This window comes from Vulpes lagopus, chromosome 11 (assembly GCF_018345385.1).
Source record: "Vulpes lagopus strain Blue_001 chromosome 11, ASM1834538v1, whole genome shotgun sequence".
In the NCBI taxonomy this organism is placed as follows: Eukaryota; Metazoa; Chordata; class Mammalia; order Carnivora; family Canidae; genus Vulpes; species Vulpes lagopus.
In genome coordinates this window covers 86122708-86142438 of record NC_054834.1, presented here as the reverse complement: position 1 = coordinate 86142438, position 19731 = coordinate 86122708, and the positions used below count along the sequence as shown (strand labels likewise).

At 35.5% G+C, this 19731-nt stretch overlaps 1 protein-coding gene across 6 annotated transcripts in view; it reads right to left on the bottom strand.

The window, feature by feature from the left end:
- Positions 1 to 19731, bottom strand: part of TANK (TRAF family member associated NFKB activator) — a 94029-nt gene that overhangs the window by 7700 nt on the left and 66598 nt on the right. For all 6 annotated transcript variants that reach the window (XM_041773913.1, XM_041773914.1, XM_041773912.1 and 3 more), the window contains 2 exons: positions 3238 to 3314; positions 2486 to 2601 (listed from right to left, as the gene is read on the bottom strand). In XM_041773913.1, coding sequence (XP_041629847.1) covers positions 2486 to 2601; positions 3238 to 3314 — 193 coding nt within the window. The remainder of the gene's footprint in view (positions 1 to 2485; positions 2602 to 3237; positions 3315 to 19731) is intronic.

Genomic DNA, 19731 nt, shown 5'->3' with positions numbered 1-19731 from the left:
CACTGGAACCCAGGCAACTTAATTCTAGAGCCTGTGCTCTGAACCATTATGCTAAATCAAACATGCTGGTTCCTATATATATAGAAGACTCCCCAAAATGATAGAAATGTGTTCTGAATTTTTTTTTTCCCAGTAGTTGATCTATTCCCCTTGTGAACAAAATCTACAAAACTCAAAACAGCTAAAAAAAAAAAAGGCAGGTATTTTGTTTTTGTATAGCTAGTGGGCATACCTCAGCCACATTAAAATAATTTTCTGAATTAATCTGTTTAAGCAATGAGTTACTATCAAAAAAAAAAAAAAAAGATTTTAACGAGGTGCCTAAAAGCACTTGTCATTCTGACACTATACTGAGAAACATAATCAGGTGGAGCAAATTGCTTTTCTATTTTGTTTATTTCAAGAACATTTATTTTTGCAAGGAAAAAAAGCAAAATGAGAAACATTTTTAGATTTCCAAATTTTAAGTACAGGCTGTCCATTTAGACTACTTCTAGCTTAATTACCTTGTATACTGACAAAAGAAAAAGATCTGATGTGGTTGTTTGTAATCTGCAATCCTATATTCTACTCTCTTGATCTCCTCTGAAAAAAGATCCTCCTTTATGCATCAAATAATACTTTTTATGAAGCCACATTTGCTTAACCATACATCTTATCTTTATCTCTTCTCAAGGCTATTGCTGTAAGTGAATGAGAAGAAAAAAAGAAAAAGGGAATGTACATTTCTACCAACTCAGCAATTTTCCATGAATTATATATTTATCTAAAAGTTGAATTTTCACAAAAAAAAATAACATGGGGACAATAACACTAAATATACTCTTTTCAGCTGTATTATGCAAATCACATTTGAAATAGCTTCTTGATATTTTTATTCAATATAACATCCATCCTTAAAAAGTCTGAACAGGCATCTTTTTCCAAAACACCTTTCTTTTTCTTTTTGACCTACTACTACCAGAATAATACTTAATATTTTGGTTTTTGTCTGGACCCAGGACAACTTCACCGAAGTTGCTGGACAACAGATCTAAAATATTTCAAGAATAATCTTGTATTATTATTTATGACACATTTAATATAAAACACACACAAAAAATGTTAGGAAGCAGTTTTGGTGGGGAAGAAATTGAAGTTAAACACTTAGTGTTCTAGTTGACAGATACATACTCAGATTTAGACCTGCGCAATTTAAAAATGGTCAAAGTATTAAGCCATTGATAATGGGGTAGGTTCTCTGTATAACAATGAATATATCACCATTACAATGTTTTGATAAGATGCTGATGTTACAAAAATCGCGTTGATGAATTCTATGCATTACATCTCTATAGCTAGTACATTTTAAATGAAAATAATTCTTTTACTTCAGAAGGACTTAGTGCCTTTAGGCTACACAAAAGAACAATTTCTCATGAAAATAACAAAAATTCAGGTGAAAGAATCAGTTATTTTGGGGGAGGTTGAAGGGAGGGAGGAAAAGAAATAAATGATGTCTATCTATACAGATTGTATTGTTTCTCTACCACATTGTGTACCTTTTCTGAAAATAAAATGGTAGTAGTAGGCAAAAAGTGAATTTACACTGTAAAAGGATTTCTAAGTAGCCTAGATATAAGAGCTGTTAGAAGTGGAAAGTGATCTTTAATTAAAGGGGTATTAGCACTGCTGCAACATCTTTCAGAGTGAAAACTGTAAATCACATCTCCTGGGAATTGTATGCAGAATATCTCAAATCACAAGGGTAAAGGGGAATTTATCATTTTAAATGATCAGTTTACCTTTCCTTTGTTTACAGAAGTGCCTAGTAGCCAGATTCAATCCCGTGCTATTCATATGAAACTACTGAAGCAAACCCCAGTCTGGGGTTTTAGGAAAGGGTAAAGGTTTTAAAAAACAAACTCTAACACATCTATAAAACAGATGTTCATTTTAAGTTATATTTTATACTAAATTTGTACTTTGCATCTCCAATAGAACTGGCCTCATGAAATGTGAAATGTTTACTTCTTGAACCAAATTATAAAAATCTATCCATAGCGTTCAATCAACTTTCAAGCAGAAGTTAAAAAACTGGTGTTATAATTTTACTTAGCTCATATTTGGTAGTACAACTTCAAGGTTGCTTACTAACTTATGAATTAATGTTTAATTAAACTCCCAAATAACAACTGAAGACTTTGAGAGGTATTTCCTGTATTTATTTTGTACTTTTTCCAAGGTGGGACTTCTCATTAAGAAGATTCGTAATTACATCACTCAATTCACTCTATATAGTCCCACACACAATAAAGAGAGAAGGCCAATCATTAGATAATGTAATACAGTACAGAACTTAGATAGCACTTACCCATTATAAGTGGTAGGAGGCACAAATTGTGACCCTTAGCACTTAATAAGCATTTAGAAATATTTTTCCAATCAAAAGAAATAAATTTAAATCAATCAAATTAATATTACTGTGTGTTAAATCAAACCTTACCAGTTGCAGTGGCTGGTACATTAAGTTTGCTTAAGTGGTCTTTTTGTGCTTTTGCTAGCATGCATATTCTATGAAATTCTTCTTTTAGATCCTGGAAAGTCTTCTCTATATAAGCCCTAAAAATAAATATTTCAAAATATAAGGCTTTATCATTAGACATTTTTTTATTATCATTAAACTTAAATAGCACCGTTTTATATACCATAAAATAATTATTGAAAGGTTAAAGTTTAAAAATTACTTCAAAATCCTAGAAAATGTCCCACAGAACTACTCTAATGTTTGGAGAGCCAGGCACAAAGGCACAAAGTAAGTGATACATTAAAAGTTCTAATACATACAAGTGGCACAGACCAGGATATTTACTTATTCATAAGCCGCTCTTTTGATGGCTGTCTCATTCTTATGCTAGAAATTCAATGATTTTTGTTCTCAGTAAACATCTTAAAAAGAAAAAATTAAATGTCCCTCATTTTGATAAGGTTTACATTAAAATCTGTCCATATAAAATAATGTGGCCATAATACTTTGTCTATTAAATAGTAGAGCTTTAAGTTAGTTTTTAGATCCATCTCTGCTATTCATTGTATGACTTACATACACCATTTTAACATGGAGGAGCCTTGGGGCAGTCTCTTTTAGTTCTAAAAGGCTGCTATTTTGTTACACTTGCAAAATTTTAAAATACATAAATAAAAATATATTTCAATATTTGTAATTTTTAGAGTTGGCAAAAAAGAATATAGAACTACCTTTCATGGAATAAAGGAATGCCAAGACTCCTTGGTGAAGTTTCTTTTCTAGGAGAAGAAACCTCTTGTCTTCTTACCTTAAAGATACAAAATAATCACCACTTTAAATTGCTTCTAAACTCAAATGAACGGGTTAACAGAAAATACAATGGAAAATTCATCTTCCTCATTGAAAAACAAATTTAGGTAGCTTACAGATATACAGAGATTTTTTTTTTCTTTAAATGGGAACAATCAGAGGAAAAGGAAAATTAAGGTAGAAAAATAGGATGTAGACGAAGTGTTTCTGGTAACTTCTGTGATTACTATTTCCAGTACTGACAATTCAAGAACTTTCCCAAATTCAAGTACTGAGGGCAGCCTGGGTGGCTCAGCAGTTTAGCACCACCTTCAGCCCATGGCCTGATCCTGGAGACCCGAGATCAAGTCCCACGTCAGGCTCCCTGCTTGGAGCCTGCTTCTCCCTCTGCCTGTGTCTCTGCCTCTCTCTCTCTCTGTGTCTCTTATGAATGAATGAATGAATGCATAAATAAAATATTTAAAAATAATTCAAGTACTGACTGAAACTGTTGCTCTGATTATCAAGGCTTGGTATCACCAGCAACGAGGGAAAAAAAAACCCTGTGTATATGTGTGTTTACTTCTTTCCTGTTATTGGCCTACATTTAAAGACATTTAAATCAATGTCTTTGTATTCTGTTATAGATTCTTGGCTGAGGAATGCAGTATATTTAGAAGAAGAAAGAAAACCAAGCTACAGCACCTTAGCATTTAACAAGCAATTTTAAAGACCCTGCAATGATGTATTTAGGCTACTTTCTGAAGCTAAGTTCTTGCCTTTCACTCCCACCCTGTGGCTTATTCTGGTATTACATTTATTCTGACACTTAAAAGTCAACTTTGAAGAACATGTAATAAATCCACTGTATGGTTTAGATTAAAAAAAAAAATCTTTAATCATACCTAGAAAACTTTGTGTATCTTCTAAAGGCATGGTAAACTGAAAGATATGAAGATTTCCTAATATTATACAATCATAAATTATAATTCTACCCAAAGTTCATAGGTCTTAAGTTCAAAGTGAAACCGTGAACATTTGTTCTTAGCAACTTAAGATTTAAAGTCATTGCAGCCATCATTAAAATGGATGATTTTACCTCTTTCTTACCATGGTATAACCCCTTTTAATTTGCTTTTCAAAAAGTTCTTTCAGTTTCTCAGGAGTTTCATTTGTTAAGAAAAAGGCTTGATTCCAGGTTTGTTTTTTTTTTCTAAATTAAGTCTCTTCTCCAATTTATTTCAGTTTATTGCTCTACTTTTCTAGCTTTTTCTAAGAGTGTTTGTGTAACATTTGTAAAATAGAGTATTCCTTTAATTAGTAAAATAAAATCTCAGCAACCCAAACAATTTGTGATTTTATATATTATGTTGTCAGACTGAGGTAAAATGAGTATCATTTGCTGCTGCATACTTTTGTCTGGCAAACATTTAGGCCGTGTCTTCTTTTGGATTAGAAGTGTTTTACTGAGCTTGTAAAGCAGTCATATCAAAAGACATTTTCACACTCATAGTTTGTTTTTAAAAGCAGTTGACAAAATTTTTCTTTAGTGTTACGTGCAATTAAAACACTCAATGGATTTTAGTGTGGACTAGGAAAAAAAGTAACATCTTAAAGATAACCAACCATTCAGGATGCCCCAAGTATGGAAATAAAAGATACTATATTAAGGGGTGTCTGGGTGGCTCAATCAGTAGAGCTTGTGACTCTTGATCTTAGGGGTCATGAGTTCAAGCCCCATGTTGGGTAAAAAGTTTACTTAAAAAAAAAGATAATAAATCTGTATCAACAAAATCAGAGAAGAGGTAATATTAAGAAAACAGAAGCATTTGACAATTTAATGCTAAACAAATCATAGTAAAATATGTGATTAAATGAAATAATTAATCTCCTTTTAAAATTTACTATGAGAAATCCTCAGTACAAAGCAAAATTATTTTATTAGGAGCCAGAAAGAACCAAAAAGTTCTGTTGACCTCTGAACTATGTGGAGTTAGAAGTGCTAATCCCTGTATATAAAATCCATGTATAACTTTTGGCTCCCCCAAAACGTAATTACCAATAGCTTACTACTGACCAGAAGCCTTATGGATAACATAAACACTCTATTAACACATATTTTGTATGTTATATACTGTATTCTTATAATAAAGCTAGAGAAAAAAATACTACAAAAATCATGAGGAAAATATGTTTAGATATATATATATATATGTATATATATATATATATATACACACACATACACACACACACCACATAGAAGTAGACTCACTCAGTTCAAACCTATGTTGTTCAAGGGTCAGCTGTATTCTGTAATTTTAACCTAAAAATGAAGATATTGGGCAGCCCGGGTGGCCCAGCGATTTAGCACCGCCTTCAGCCCAGGGCCTGATCCTGGAGACCCAGGATCGAGTCCCACATCAGACTCCCTGCATGGAGCCTGCTTCTCCCTCTACCTCTGTCTCTGCCTCGCTCTCTCTCTCTCTCTCTCCTCTCTGTGTCTCTCATGAATAAATAACATCTTTTTTAAACATGAAGATATTTACAAAAAGTAGTAAAGATTATTCCAGTTTCCAAAGTACTGATTTGGGAATCATTACTTGGGATGATTGCTTCTGATGTTAAAAAATCCTTAAAAACAAAGGGTTTCGGGGTGAAGATGAGGAGATGAAGGTGAAGGAAAAGGTAGGAAAAGAATGATAGACTTTTTGTGGTTTGGCAAATAACCTGAGTCAACCCATTTCTCTAGCATTTAGATTTTTTTTTTTTTTAAAGATTTTATTTATTTGAGAAAGAGAGAGAGCACGAGTGGGGAAGGAAAGGGAGAGGGAAAAGCAGACTCTTCACTGAGCAGGGAGCCCAATGAGGGTCTCAATCCATAGATCATGACCTGAGCCAAAGGCAGCTGCTTAGCCAACTGAGCCACCCAGGTGCCCCCTGACATTTAGATTTGATAACTAGTATGTGTGAATTTATCCAGAAAAGATTCCTCAGGTAAGGGCTAATGGGAAGACTATCTTACTGAGAAATTTCCATGAAGTATGTAACACAGCCTTGCTTACTATTATTATTATTGAAGAAAAACATTACAGCTGTACTCAGCAGTACACTGCATCTTCTATCATTCACATCAAATACATCTCTTGATATAGGCTGAATGAAAATTTTAGGTCTCCAGCACCCTAAGAAAATATATCAAAGGGACTTTAACATGTCAGTTCAACAAACAGATGACAAAAATGGCAAGCAGTTCTCTGACATTGGGAAGCAGGGTTTATCTAGAATGGGTATGGCATGTCAATGCTATTTTCTATTGTAGCTATCTTATGCAACTTTCTGAGAACAATCATTTATTTTTCAAAAGACAGAATTAGTATGGTCAATGGTAACTCCAACACTTTTCCCAGAAACTCAAGACTCGCTTTTCAACGCTAAATTACTTAATAAAACTATGCAGCTCTTTGAACATCCCAGAGAGTCAGTACACATTAAAAGACATAACTTGTATTTTTCCTTCAATTCTCAAATATTATCCAGGCGGACCCTGCACTGCAGGAAGCTGAAGTTACTGCAACTTCAAATAAGAAAGCAAGGGAACTTTGAACGTTATATTTTAGGAGATTTTAAACGTTAAATCATTCAACAAATGAGTTTATTTTGAGGTACTAAAACTTAAAATACTTAACATTATAAACTGTTCCAAGTACTAGTTTGGAAATGCCGAACTTGTGGAATGAATACTGAAATAAGAGCTTTACACGTCGTACTTTTCATTTACACTTCCACTATGGCGCTGGATAAGTCATTCAACTAAATCATTAAGATAAACCCATTTAAAAACAGTTGAAAGATGTTGTGAAATGATTCCTTAAATTGCCTCTTATGTGAATTGGGAGAATTCTGTTTTAGTGTAAATCAATTTAAGTTTCTCATAGATGGGTATCATATAAAAAATATATGTTCCAGGGCCAGTTGAATATGCAATGATATTTAAGGAAGGAAAAGAAAAAGTGGCTAATATTTTTGTTAGTCCCAAACCAGATTTATTCTTAATGCAAAGATAATGGAAAATGTTTCTGTGTCTGTGTGTTGTGTGTGTGTTGGGGGTCCAGGATCTGTTAGATATCTACATCTTAAAGAAAGAAATGTAGGTTTTCCCCAATGCTTGCTATTTTTTATATTTAGCACTTGAAGTGAAAGCATTTTATTCCTTTTATAAACCAATTTGAAACATAAAGAAATGACTCACAATAACCAAAATATGGATTCAATCTAAGTGTCTGTAAATGAATGACTGCATATAGAAAATGTCATATACACACGAACACAATGGAATACAACTGACCCTTGAACATTGGTTTGAACTGTGCAGATCTACTTCTATGCAGTTTTTTTTTCAGTAAATAGAGTACAGTTCTATAAATGTATTTTCCTATGATTCTTAACATTTTATTTTCTGTAGCTTATTTTACTGTAAGAAGACAGCACATAATACATATAACATAGAAAATATGTGTTAGTTGGACTGTTCATGTTATCAGTAAGGCTTCTTGTCAATAGCAGGCTACTAGCAATTATGTTTTGGGGGGGTCCAAAGTTACATGTGGATTTTCAACTATGTGGGGAGTCAGTGTCTCTGACAATATATATATGTGTACACACACACACACACGCACAGACATACGTGATGAATATATCAACCTTAAAAAAAAAAAGCAGGAAAATCATGTCATTTGAGACAACACGGATGAAACTGGAGGACATAATCCTATGTGAAATAAGGCAGGCACTGAAAGACAAATATTTCATGATCTCACTTATAGGTGGAATCTAAAGAAGCCAAAAATCATAGAAGTAGAGAGTAGAATGGTAGTTGCCAGGGTTTGGGGGGGTGGGGAAATGGGTGGGATGTTGGTCAGAGTACAAATTTTCAGTTATGCAGGATAAATAAATTCTAAAGATCTCATGCACCGTATTATGGTGATTATAGTTAATATTGCCACACTGTATACTTGAAATTTGCTAAGAATGTATTCATCACAATGAAAAAGAAAGAAAACTATGTAAAGTGATGGATATGTTCACTGGCTTGACTATGGTAATCATTTACTAACGTATACATTATCAAAACATCATGTTGAGGGTGCCTGGGTAGCTTAGTCGGTTAAGTGTCTGACTCTTGACTTCGGCTCAGGTCATGATCTCAGAGTCCTGAGATGGAGCTTGGCTTCAGTAGGGAGTTTGTTTGAGATTCTCTCTCTCTCTCTCCCAGTCTGCTCCTCCTAGCCCTTCTTGCTCTCTTTTTTCTCTCTAAAATAATAAATCTTAAAAAAAAAAAAAATCACATCATGTTGTACATTGAAAATATATACAATTTCTAATTGTTAATTTTACCTCCACGAAGTTGGAGAAAAATGCAGTAAAATTTAAATTTAAAATCATGTTTTTTCTTAAAACATTTTAAGTAACCAAAGTTAGAAAATTAAATTGTGTTATGAAACTTTTAAAGATAATACTATGTTCGTTAATACAATGTACACTCTCTCATATGGAACTTAAACTTTAAAAGGCTAACACTGAATAAAGGTGGTTAAGTTTGCAATGACACATTTTGAACTGCAGCAATGACTATCATTCTATTCCAGTATTCATATAAAAGATTCTCTCTAAAATGTAGTTAAAATGCAAAAGGAATATTTATTTTTAGGTGGCTCAGGCAAACTGAGTGTAGCCAATATTTGATTTTGCTTCTGGATGAGGTTTAGCAGAATTATGTCTCTTTAAAAAAATGGTTTTGTTTATTTTTAAAGATTTTATTTATGAAAGTGAGAGCAAGCACGGGAGGGAAGGGGGAGGCAGAGAGGAAGAAACAGACTCTCTGCTGAGCAGGGAGTTCCATGTGCAGTTTGATCCCAGGACCTTGAGATTACGACCTGAGCTTCCGCTTACACTTAACTGACTGAACCACTCAGGCGCCCTTAGAATTAATTATGCTTTTAAAACAGAAAAGAGACTATGGAACTACTTGGAACAATGTAATTCAAGAAATAAGCCAAGGTGAGATAGGATTGATAGTAAAGGAAATATAACTGTGGAATAGTTATAAATACTAGTTTGATAAAGTTTTCTATAGAAAAAGGAGAAATAAATGAGCAGTGGAAAAAAAGTAAAAACAAGAATTCACTTATCACTTAGATTATTGAAATTAAGAATGAAATGTTAAAGAGAAACTGAGGTTGAATATTTTCTTACGAGCTGTAGATATATTGAGACAAAGATGTCACAGTAAAGTCAAGCACTGAATACTGTTGAAATAGGGAGAAAGCGAGAATAGGGCTAAGACAAAGAAGAGATTAAGGTGGAAATAGCAACAAAATAATTACAAAAAAAGAGATTTGATGAGAATATAAAAGCATAGTAAAAGAAAAGTTTGAGGACAAAAGGCAAATAAAAAATACAAGAAAATTCTAAGTATTTATGGCTGTGTGAAACCTACACTTCTCTAAACATCATTAATATTACTGAAAAGTGGAATACAAATCCTATGAGTCTTGTCTGTTGGGCATGACACAGTGTGCCAGGCAAACCCACTGCCAGTGCAGGAACAATTTCAAGGCAAAATGGGATCCATTCCAGATTTCTGAAGGAAGCAGCAAGAAAATAAACAATATAAAAATAAACTTCCAAGTTCTTCACAGGATTCTGGTTTAATGTAAATCCCCCAAAATCACTATCAATTCCACAATAAAACATTCTTTAAAAAAAAGTTAAAATTCTTTACCAGTACTGTCGTAATGACAATAATTTCAATTCTATTAATTTGAAGCAGAGTGAGATTGATACTTTCCTATGGTCTTCACTGTGTTCCTTTTGCACACCTTTCTGAATTTATTTTCTTATCTTAATAAGAAGAAATATCAAATTGTGGGGGTGCCTTTTTATGCAAAATAGAAAATGAATACCTAAAATGACCAATTAAAAAAAATAAAGTTTCCCATAACTCCCTCATCCCTTTTCCAAACATTACATTTAAAATGCACTTGGGAAAACCCTTTTTATTAACCACAGATTTTATGTTATACCACTACTACTGTGACCTGAAGATATCTTCATGATGTTATTTAAGCAATCAGCATATATTAATTACCATAATCTACATAATATTATGAATTAGGTACTTTGATCTTAAAGTTTGCTATGGTAAAGAAGGCTTTGAAGAGGTCGAATAATTTGCCTACAGTCCAGTAGGTGGAGGAACTGTGACTGGAACCCTGGCCTTATCAGTCTAGGCTCTTAACTTCTCAAGTATAGAGCTTGGCTGCCAGTGAAACTCAGTAGTAGTTATCTAGCATGGTGAGGTAGATATAGAATGGTAACATTTACACATTGCACCAATGCAAACTAATTTTAAGATTCCAAAACCTGTCATACAACAAATACATTTCTCACTGAGAAGCAGTGATAAGCCAAGTTTTGATATTTAAATTTTGCCTGGGGAAAAAACCTTTGGTATGGCCTTTTTTTGTGCTCAAGAATGTCCAAGTAGAAATTTACATTTGAAAATAACCTAGATAGATTTACTCAAGTTCTGCCAAACCAGTTCACCTGCTGACAGAAGCAATCTGGCAACAGTTTCTTAACCAAAATTTCATAGTTTAAGTATTTCTCAAACTTACTAATAGAAGTTAATCATTTGACAAAGCATGACAATCAAGTATCTTACTGTTAATTCTATCTTCTCAAAACCTCAATTCTCTTCCTGCCCTATCCCATTTCCTAACAGAGGACTGGGCCTATATTACAGTAGCTAATTTAAAACCCTTGTCTACCTATTTCACTATCTAGATCTACTTAGGGTTGGTGTGTACTCTTGAAACTGGCTCACACTTTATTGACTCTCCATGTATTGAATAATTCTGGACTGTATCTTGAACATTATGAGTATGTTGTGGAGACATTACGGTACATGGTACCAAGGGTGGTACTATTTTTGTTTTTGTAGCCAAGTAACTTGGTGAGGCTCAAGACTCCAAATTGTCACTTCTTTGAAGAAGGGCAGTTCAGATTTCAGTTCAATCTTGTAACCCTAGCTGCAAACTGCTTCCTATTTGCCCCACACATCTACGGCCTCAGGTGCAGCCACAGACTTGGGCTGTCTAAACACAGAACTTAGGGTTCTCTTTCCTTCTCTGGCTTTCTACTGTCTGGGGCTCCTTCCCTCTCTCTGGTGACCACGCTTATCCTGAGCTCATTCTCCTTCCTGCTTCTTCCAGCCAGAATGATGGTGGACTTTCTATTGGAATTTTAGCCACTGCAACTATGGCCACTCTCAGGACAAAACTAAAGAAAACTGGGAATTTATTCAGAGCTGATTACTTGGTCCACATTCGACTCGTTTCTAAAATATGCAAAGTTCAGTGTCCAGTTCCTCATGGAGTTGTTCTTGTGTATCTCACCAGAGTTAATACTGTTAATTGTAGAGAACTGGTCTTCTATACAGAAGCTGTAGCTCCCAAACTCAGGGTTTTTTTTTTTTAATCCCTCATTCTTCTGAGCTTTCACCATAATTTTCCAAAGAAGTCTTGCTCACAATCCTAGGGCTTTTCCTAAAGCTCTCCTTCTGTTCACTGCTCACTTGACAGTATTCACATTATTGACCATAATCTCCTTCTTTGAAACATTCTTTTGGCTTCCAGCATAACTTACTTAGGTTTTCTTCCTAGGTTTGATATTTTCATTGGCCCCTCTTTCAAGGCCATACATGTGGGCATTCTCTAAGGTTCAGACATGGGTACACTGTATTTCTTTCATATACCTTTATCATTCATTCTCATATCACATCTACTGAGTTTTCATTTTCTACAGTCTATGTTTTCAGACCTACCCTCTCTTGATAACCACTTTCATCTCTTGATCAATACCTTTATACTTGTTCTGTTGTCTACTATAGACCATATTTAAAAACACAACCTAGGATTAAAAAACAAAAAACAAAAAACATAACCTAGGACACCTGGGTGGCTCAGCGGTTGAGTGTCTGCCTTTGGCTCAGGATGTGATCCTAGCTAGGATCTGGGATCGAGTCCCACACTGGGCTCCTTACAAGGAGCCTGCTTCTCCCTCTGCCTGTCCTTGTCTCCCTCTTTGTGTCTCTCATGAATAAATAAATACAATATTTAAAAAAATGAAAAAAACATAACCTAATTACCCTTTCCTTAAATATAGTTCACATTTTTTTTTTAAGATTTATTTATTCATGAGAGACACAGAAAGAGATGCAAGACACATGCAGAGGGCGGAGAAGCAGGCTCCATGCAAGGAACCCGATGTGGGACTCGATCCTGGGAATCAGGGATCAGGCCCCGAGCCAAAGGCAGACACTCAACCGCTGAGCCACCCAGGCATCCCTGGTTCATGTTTCTATGGAGTGTTCTCCTTAGCATCAAAAAATCTTAGGGCAAGATAAACCCTTAAAGAAAGTGAGATTAGGCTTTCCTGGAATAGTAAAATCCAAAACAAAAACTGTAGGTCTGACAACAGGCAATAAAGTGCCAAGATCTATTATTTTCTTTATATCAAAAAGGAAGATAAATTTAAAAAGTAGGGAGGAGAGAGTTTTAGATTCAGCTTTAGGAAAAAAGTTATCACTTTGTCCTCAGGACAAGAGGAGAAGAGAATGTTTAATCTGCTGCAGCAAGAAGGAAAGCAAGAGTTACTGTAGCTATTTGGCCATCCAGCAGAAGTAAATCCCAGAAGACAGATTCAGGGAATATGGACAAGTCAATGAGCCGCTGCAATATTATGTGGATGCAACGTAGAGGGAGACATACTGTTCTTAATATTAAATAGTGAAGAACAATTAGAGATAGAAATAATGTGTGTAAACCCATCCGATATGGAATTACTTAGCTGAAAACTAAGTTGGAATACAAATATCACAATAGCATTGCTGATAAAATGGGAGAGAGAAAACAAAAGCTATCCATTTTGGGTAGACAAAAATCTTTCAGGGAAAAACTTGAGGTTTTATAACATGGCAAGACCACTTAAGTAAGCAACAGAGTTCACAGAGTGTAACATATTAGCTGCAAATGAAAGATTAAGTGAGCTCAGCCTTCCCTGTCTCTCCCCCACCAAATTCTAGAGATATCTTTAAGGGGACTACAAATCCATCTAGAGGTTGTTAAAATACAAAATTGAAAAAAAAAGCTAGCTGGAGATTCTGTGGTTAAATGAAGCTAAGTGTTGTCTGTTGATTTCAGATCCCATAATACATTTTTATGCCTTTAAAAATTATCAGAAAGAGTACACAGTATGCAGCATTTTACAGGTCGGGGTTCTGTGGAATATCCCAGGAAATGTATCAGGCACCACACTAGCTTTTAAAGGATTAGAATCAGGGGATCCCTGGGTGGCGCAGCGGTTTGGCGCCTGCCTTTGGCCCAGGGCGCGATCCTGGAGACCCGGGATCGAATCCCACATCAGGCTCCCGGTGCATGGAGCCTGCTTCTCCCTCCGCCTGTGTCTCTGCCTCTCTCTCTCTCTCTCTCTCTCTGTGACTATCATAAATAAATAAAAAATTAAAAAAAAAATAAAGGATTAGAATCAAAATTCAGTTTGTTGTAGATTTAATATACTGGGTATAGAGAAGTAACTGGGAGCAATTTATAGGTTTGTTTGTTTATTTATTTATTTATTTATTAAGATTTTACTTATTTATTAATGACAGACAGACAGAGAGAGAGAGAGAGAGAGAGAGAGAGAGAGAGAGGCAGAGACACAGGCAGAGGGAGAAGCAGGCTCCATGTAGGGAGCCTGACGTGGGACTCGATCCCTGGTCTCCAGGATCACACACTAGGCCAGAGGCAGCACTAAACCGCTGAGCCACCCGGGCTGCCCTAGGTATTATGATTTAAAGTATAAAGATGTAACTTTTTGGGCTTGGATTTAGTTGGTGGCAACACGGCTAAATACATCAAGGTCACAATCACTGGTAAATATAGGACCTGTCATGGTGCCCTCCTTGAGAAAATGATGAAGACTGAAGGACGGCTCGGTGGCTCAGTGGTTGAGTGTCTACCTTCGGCTCAGGTCGTGATCTTGGGGTCCTGTGATTGAGTCCCCCATCAGGATCCCTGCAGGGAGCCTGCTTCTCCCTCCGCCTATGTCTCTGCCTCTCGGTGTCTCTCATGAATAAATAAATAAAATCTTTAAAAAAAGAAGAAGAAAAAGAAAATGGTGAAGATTGAAACAGGCCAGCGTATCAAATTATACTTGCTCCTTCTATGGCAAAACCAACATGAAAACATGAGCTGTGGGTATCTGGCATTGTGGTTTCTGCATGAAAATAGTAGTGCCTCAACCTACAACACCACATCTGCCATCACAGTAAAGTCTGTTGACTGAAGGAGTTAAAAGACCAGTAGAAGCTCCACCATTTAAAACACTGTTAGCTTATAATAAATGGGTTAATTTATGTAACAACAGAATAAAGGATAAAGCTGTAGAATAATTATTTAAGAAAGGACTGAACAAACTATATGACTTCTATGCATAAATAAGGGTTCCTGAGGAGATGTTAGAGTATTCTTAGAGCATGATATGATTTCAACAGAAGGAAAAGTGAAAAAGGCAGTATTTTTCTGAAAGAAAATTATAATCTGGTAAAAACTAGTTATCAAAATATGGCTCAGTATCCCTGACGTCCTGAAATCCTTTCAAGGGATCCACTGTTGGGAGAGAAATCTCCTTGGGTCCTGAGTGTTCCTGTACATTTTTGCTGTATGCCAAGAATACAAGGCTCTTTACCTGGGATATTTCTCGGGACTGTGCTTGCAGGGGGCAAACCTGAAAGATAATGTCTCCCTTGGACAAGGAGCAGGCTGCTAACTGCTTGCTATAAAATGATAGATCTCCTAAGCTCAGTGTTCCTCACCTTTAAGGCAACCCACCGCATATACAAGCATCCATCTGGGTCTTACTGCATTACCCTTCTCCCTCTACAGGAGGGACCAAAGCAAATAATGCTTTTGCTTGCTGTGATGTGTATAATGAGATTTTTTTTTTTCCTGATTCTAGAGTCTTCTTATAGCATCCCTGAAGCACTAAGTGGCTAACTTACTAGCTTGTAAGTAGGGTAAAAATCAAATCCCTGACGCTGAAATCCATGGAGTCAACTATTATAACATTATTAGATATTATTATTCTCTTTTTTCTTTTTCTTTTTCTCTCTTTTTCTCTCCCTTGGCATTTATACTGATGATGCAAAAACAATAGTGAGTGAAACTGCTGGCACCTGAGTATGATCAAGGCCATGGTACCAAACTTGAGTCACCATACTCTTAATGCCACACATTTGGGGCAGCCCAGATGGCTCAGCAGTTTAGCAATAACTTCAGTCCAGGGCCTGATCCTGGAGACCTGGGATCGAGTCCCATGTCAGACTCCCTGCATGGAGCCTGCTTCTCCCTCTGCCTGTGTCTCTGCCTCTCTCTCTCTCTCTGTCTCTCATGAATAAATACATAAAATCTTAAAAAAAAAAAAGCCACATATCTGGTTTAAAAAATCCCTGGGGGAGTCTTAAGATATCTCCTTGATGAGACTGTAAAAATTATGAATTTTATTAAATTTTGATCCCAAGTTGATAGCTTTTAAATATTGTGTGAGACAAAATAGGAAATATACAGAAAGGACTTCTGTTTCATACCAAAGTATAAGGGTTGTTTGGGGGAAAGCACTGGTTCAACCATTTAAGTTGCAAGATGAACTAGTCACTTTTTAAATGGAACACTATTTTCACTTGAAAGAATGACTGACATGCAAGCTATGGTTATCCATTCTTAAAAGCAAATGAAGTTAGCTTCTAACTTTAAGGAAAACAGCTGACAAGATTTGTGGTCCATGAAAAAATTTAAGTTTTCAAGCAAAAATTAAAATCCTGGGGAATGTACACCTGCTATAGCAAGTCTGACAAATGTTCAATCTTTAAAAGACTTTTATGGTGAGATTGGTATGATGTTACATGTGATTTTAAATACTACATCATAAGTCAATATTTGAAAGATCTGCATAGTTCAGTAAACCAATATTTTCCAAATGACCAATTCATGAAGCTACAAAATCATAGGTTAAGATAGACCACTGGCTTTTAATGCAGTAGAAAAGTTCACTGGTTTCAGTGTTTATAATGCAGTTAACACTTAAGAGACTACTACTACTTACTGAATTTTGGTATAGTACCAAAGGAGAATAGCCACAATTTCTAAAAAGGTTATTAAAATATTCTCCCCTTTCCCAACTACCTATCAGAAACAAGATTCCATATAATTCAACCAAAAACCAAAATAATCAAAAAACAACAGATCACAACACATCAAAGGCAGAAGCATTTCATAACATTGAAAAACAAATGTCTTCAAAACAGATTTTGAGATTTTTAAGGGTGAAGATTATAAGAGAAACTAGATTCTTTTGCGGGGCTAGTCCAACCTACTGAGGTTGAAATAACAGACTTTTATGCTTGGGTCAAGAGAAACCAGGGCTGAACCGAATATACTGTTTTGTGGTCTCTGGAAAAAGGAGAAAAGGGAAAAATGGGAAATGTGAGGAAGGAGTTAAAAAGGGGGAAGGGAATGAAAGCCATCATTAGGAAGAATCAAATTTGTTTAGAAGCCAGGGAAGAGGGCAGCCCGGGTGGCTCAGCGGTTTGGCACCGCCTTCGGCCCAGGGCCTGATCCCGGAGTCCCAGGATCGAGTCCCACATTGGGCTCCCTGCATGGAGCCTGCTTCTCCCTCTGCCTGTGTCTCTGCCTCTCTCACTCTCTGTCTCCCATGAATAAATTAGAAAAAAAAAAAAAAAGCCAGGGAAGAAAATTTAAAAAATGATATGCCACTTCTCATTTTTTTTCCCCTCAAAAATTATTCCGGTATTATAAAAACAAAAACCCTAAAATGATGTACTGAGTTAAAAAACAGACTAAGAACAGTAAGAGGTTTGGCTGGATTAATAATTCAGATGGGGGGGGGGCAGCTGGGTGGTACAGTTGGTTAAGTGTCTCTTGTCTCTTGATTTTGGCATGGGTCATGATCTCAGGGTTGTGGGATTGAACCCTGCACAGGGCTGTGGGATTGAGCCCTGCACAGGGCTCCATGTTCAGCAGAGTCTCCTTGAGATTCTCTCTCCCTCTGCCTCTCCTGCTTGTGCACTCTCTCTCTCTCTCTCTCTCTCTCCCTCTCTCAAATAAATAAATCATAAAAAAAAAAAAAAAAAAGATTTGGAGGGGTGCCTGGGTGGCTCAGTAGGTTAATGTCCAACTCTTGATTTTGGCTTAGGTCATGATCTCAGGGTTTTAAGATCAAGCTCCACGCTCAGCTGGGAGTCTGCCTGAGATTCTCTTACCCTCACCCTCTCCCTCTGGCCCTCCCCACTGTGTGCTCACTCTAAAATAATAAATGAATAAGTCTTAAAAAATAATTCAGATTTGGAAGTATTCAAAATGTCTGCAATATAAATTTCAATGTAAATATTAAGTGATTTGGATATCAATACATATTTGTTTCTTAAGTTTGTGATATATTTACTGTAACACTGGAAAAAACTCTGAGCCTTAATGAACTGGTTTTCTTCCTTCGAATTATTATTCTACCAGAGAGTCTATAAACAAAGACCAGTCTCCAAAGAGGAGTGATATAGAAATGTTAAATGTTTAAAGAAGGTATATTCAATCCAGTCTCTAGAAACAAAAATTGGAGGAATAGGACATTTGCTCTGACTGAGAAGACAGGGTAGAGTGCTTACATACATTTTTCTCTAATCCTACATAAATCCCAGCTTAGGCTGGCATGTGTCATTATATAGATAGTACAATCACTACTTTTATCTAATAAAAGATGATGAAAAGAAAGATTCATCATTTGAAGAATATAGTAACTTTTTTTTAAATTGAGTTATATAAGTGACTTTGTTTCAAATACTATGCATTTAGATGATGTAAGCCAAATTAGACTTTCCCACAGAAATCATTTGATAGTTCTGTATCTTGATTAATGGTCTGATTTCTAGTTTTCACTCAAATGATGAAAAATGTATTTATCATATATCTGCATATGACAATTATTTTTTAAATAAGCATGTAGATTATTTTAAATCAGTTCAGTACATCATATAGATTGGTTTTATAGTTTTTAAAAAACAGAAATTTCTAAATAAAGCAGTGTCTGCCTCTGTAATATATATCTTTAAGGTAAAACAGGTGAGTTTTTTTGGTTGTTGTTGTTGCTGTTTTTCAGTAGACTCCAGAATGGAGCCCAACCCAGGGCGTGAACTCATGACTCTGAGATCAAGAATGAGCTGATATCAAGAGTCAGATGCTTAACCAGCTGAAGCACCCAGACACCTCAAAATAAGGTATTTCGATAGAACTACATCCACATAAGTAAACAAATCTAGAATCTAGAAGAGAAATCTAGAAAGGTTTCTTTATACTTTCTAGCTAAAAAACCCCCAACCAAATTATTAATGACTCAAAATAAGGTATTTTGATAGAACTACATCCACGTAAGTAAACAAATCTAGAATCTAGAAGATAAATCTAGAAACAAATCTAGAATTTAGAAGAGAAATCTAGAAAGGCTTCTCTATACCTTCTAGCTAAAAAAACCCAACCAAATTATTAATGACTCCAGATCCTAAACTGCTAAAGGAAGAGGGGGAAAGGCTGTTGAGTTCTATTGTAAGAGCTCTTCTTGCAAAACATACTGGTTTCATACTATGGTTTTGCTGTTAGGGCAGTATTTTAAATTACAGATGGGAGACTTTATCAGCTACATTTTCACAAAATTGCTATATGTATTGACATTAATATGTCAAAGTATTCATAATACGACAGTCTACTATAAAGCTTTTATAATGCATATAAAACAAGGTACTTGAACAATATACGACAACTTGAATATATAGTTTAAGAGACATGCAATAGCAAAAGTGAGGAGCTATAGAGGACCTAAACTCGGAGAGAAAGCCACAAGTGGGAACTGCATCTGAAATCCAATGTATATGACAAATGAACTGTTCAAGAATGGGGATGCCATCCAAAACCTAGACTCATGAAGCTAGGATTTTAAAAGTTACAGAATTCCAGAAAGTAAAGCAGGGTTAAAGTTCATATCCTGCCTGCTAAAACTGTCATAATCAACAACTAGAGGAATACACCGATGCCTTTCACTGAAGGACCACCCACAGAATAAAGTACCATCTACAGAATAAAGTAACAAAATGGTAGAGAGCATTCTGTCTTCTGAAGCCATGATTATGTCATTTAAAAAAGATTACAGTAAATGAAATGCTCTTTTAAAATCCTCAGTTTTAGCCCTCAGTTAATTTATGTATGTATGTACGTATTTATGGATATATCTATGTATGTAATTTCATAGGG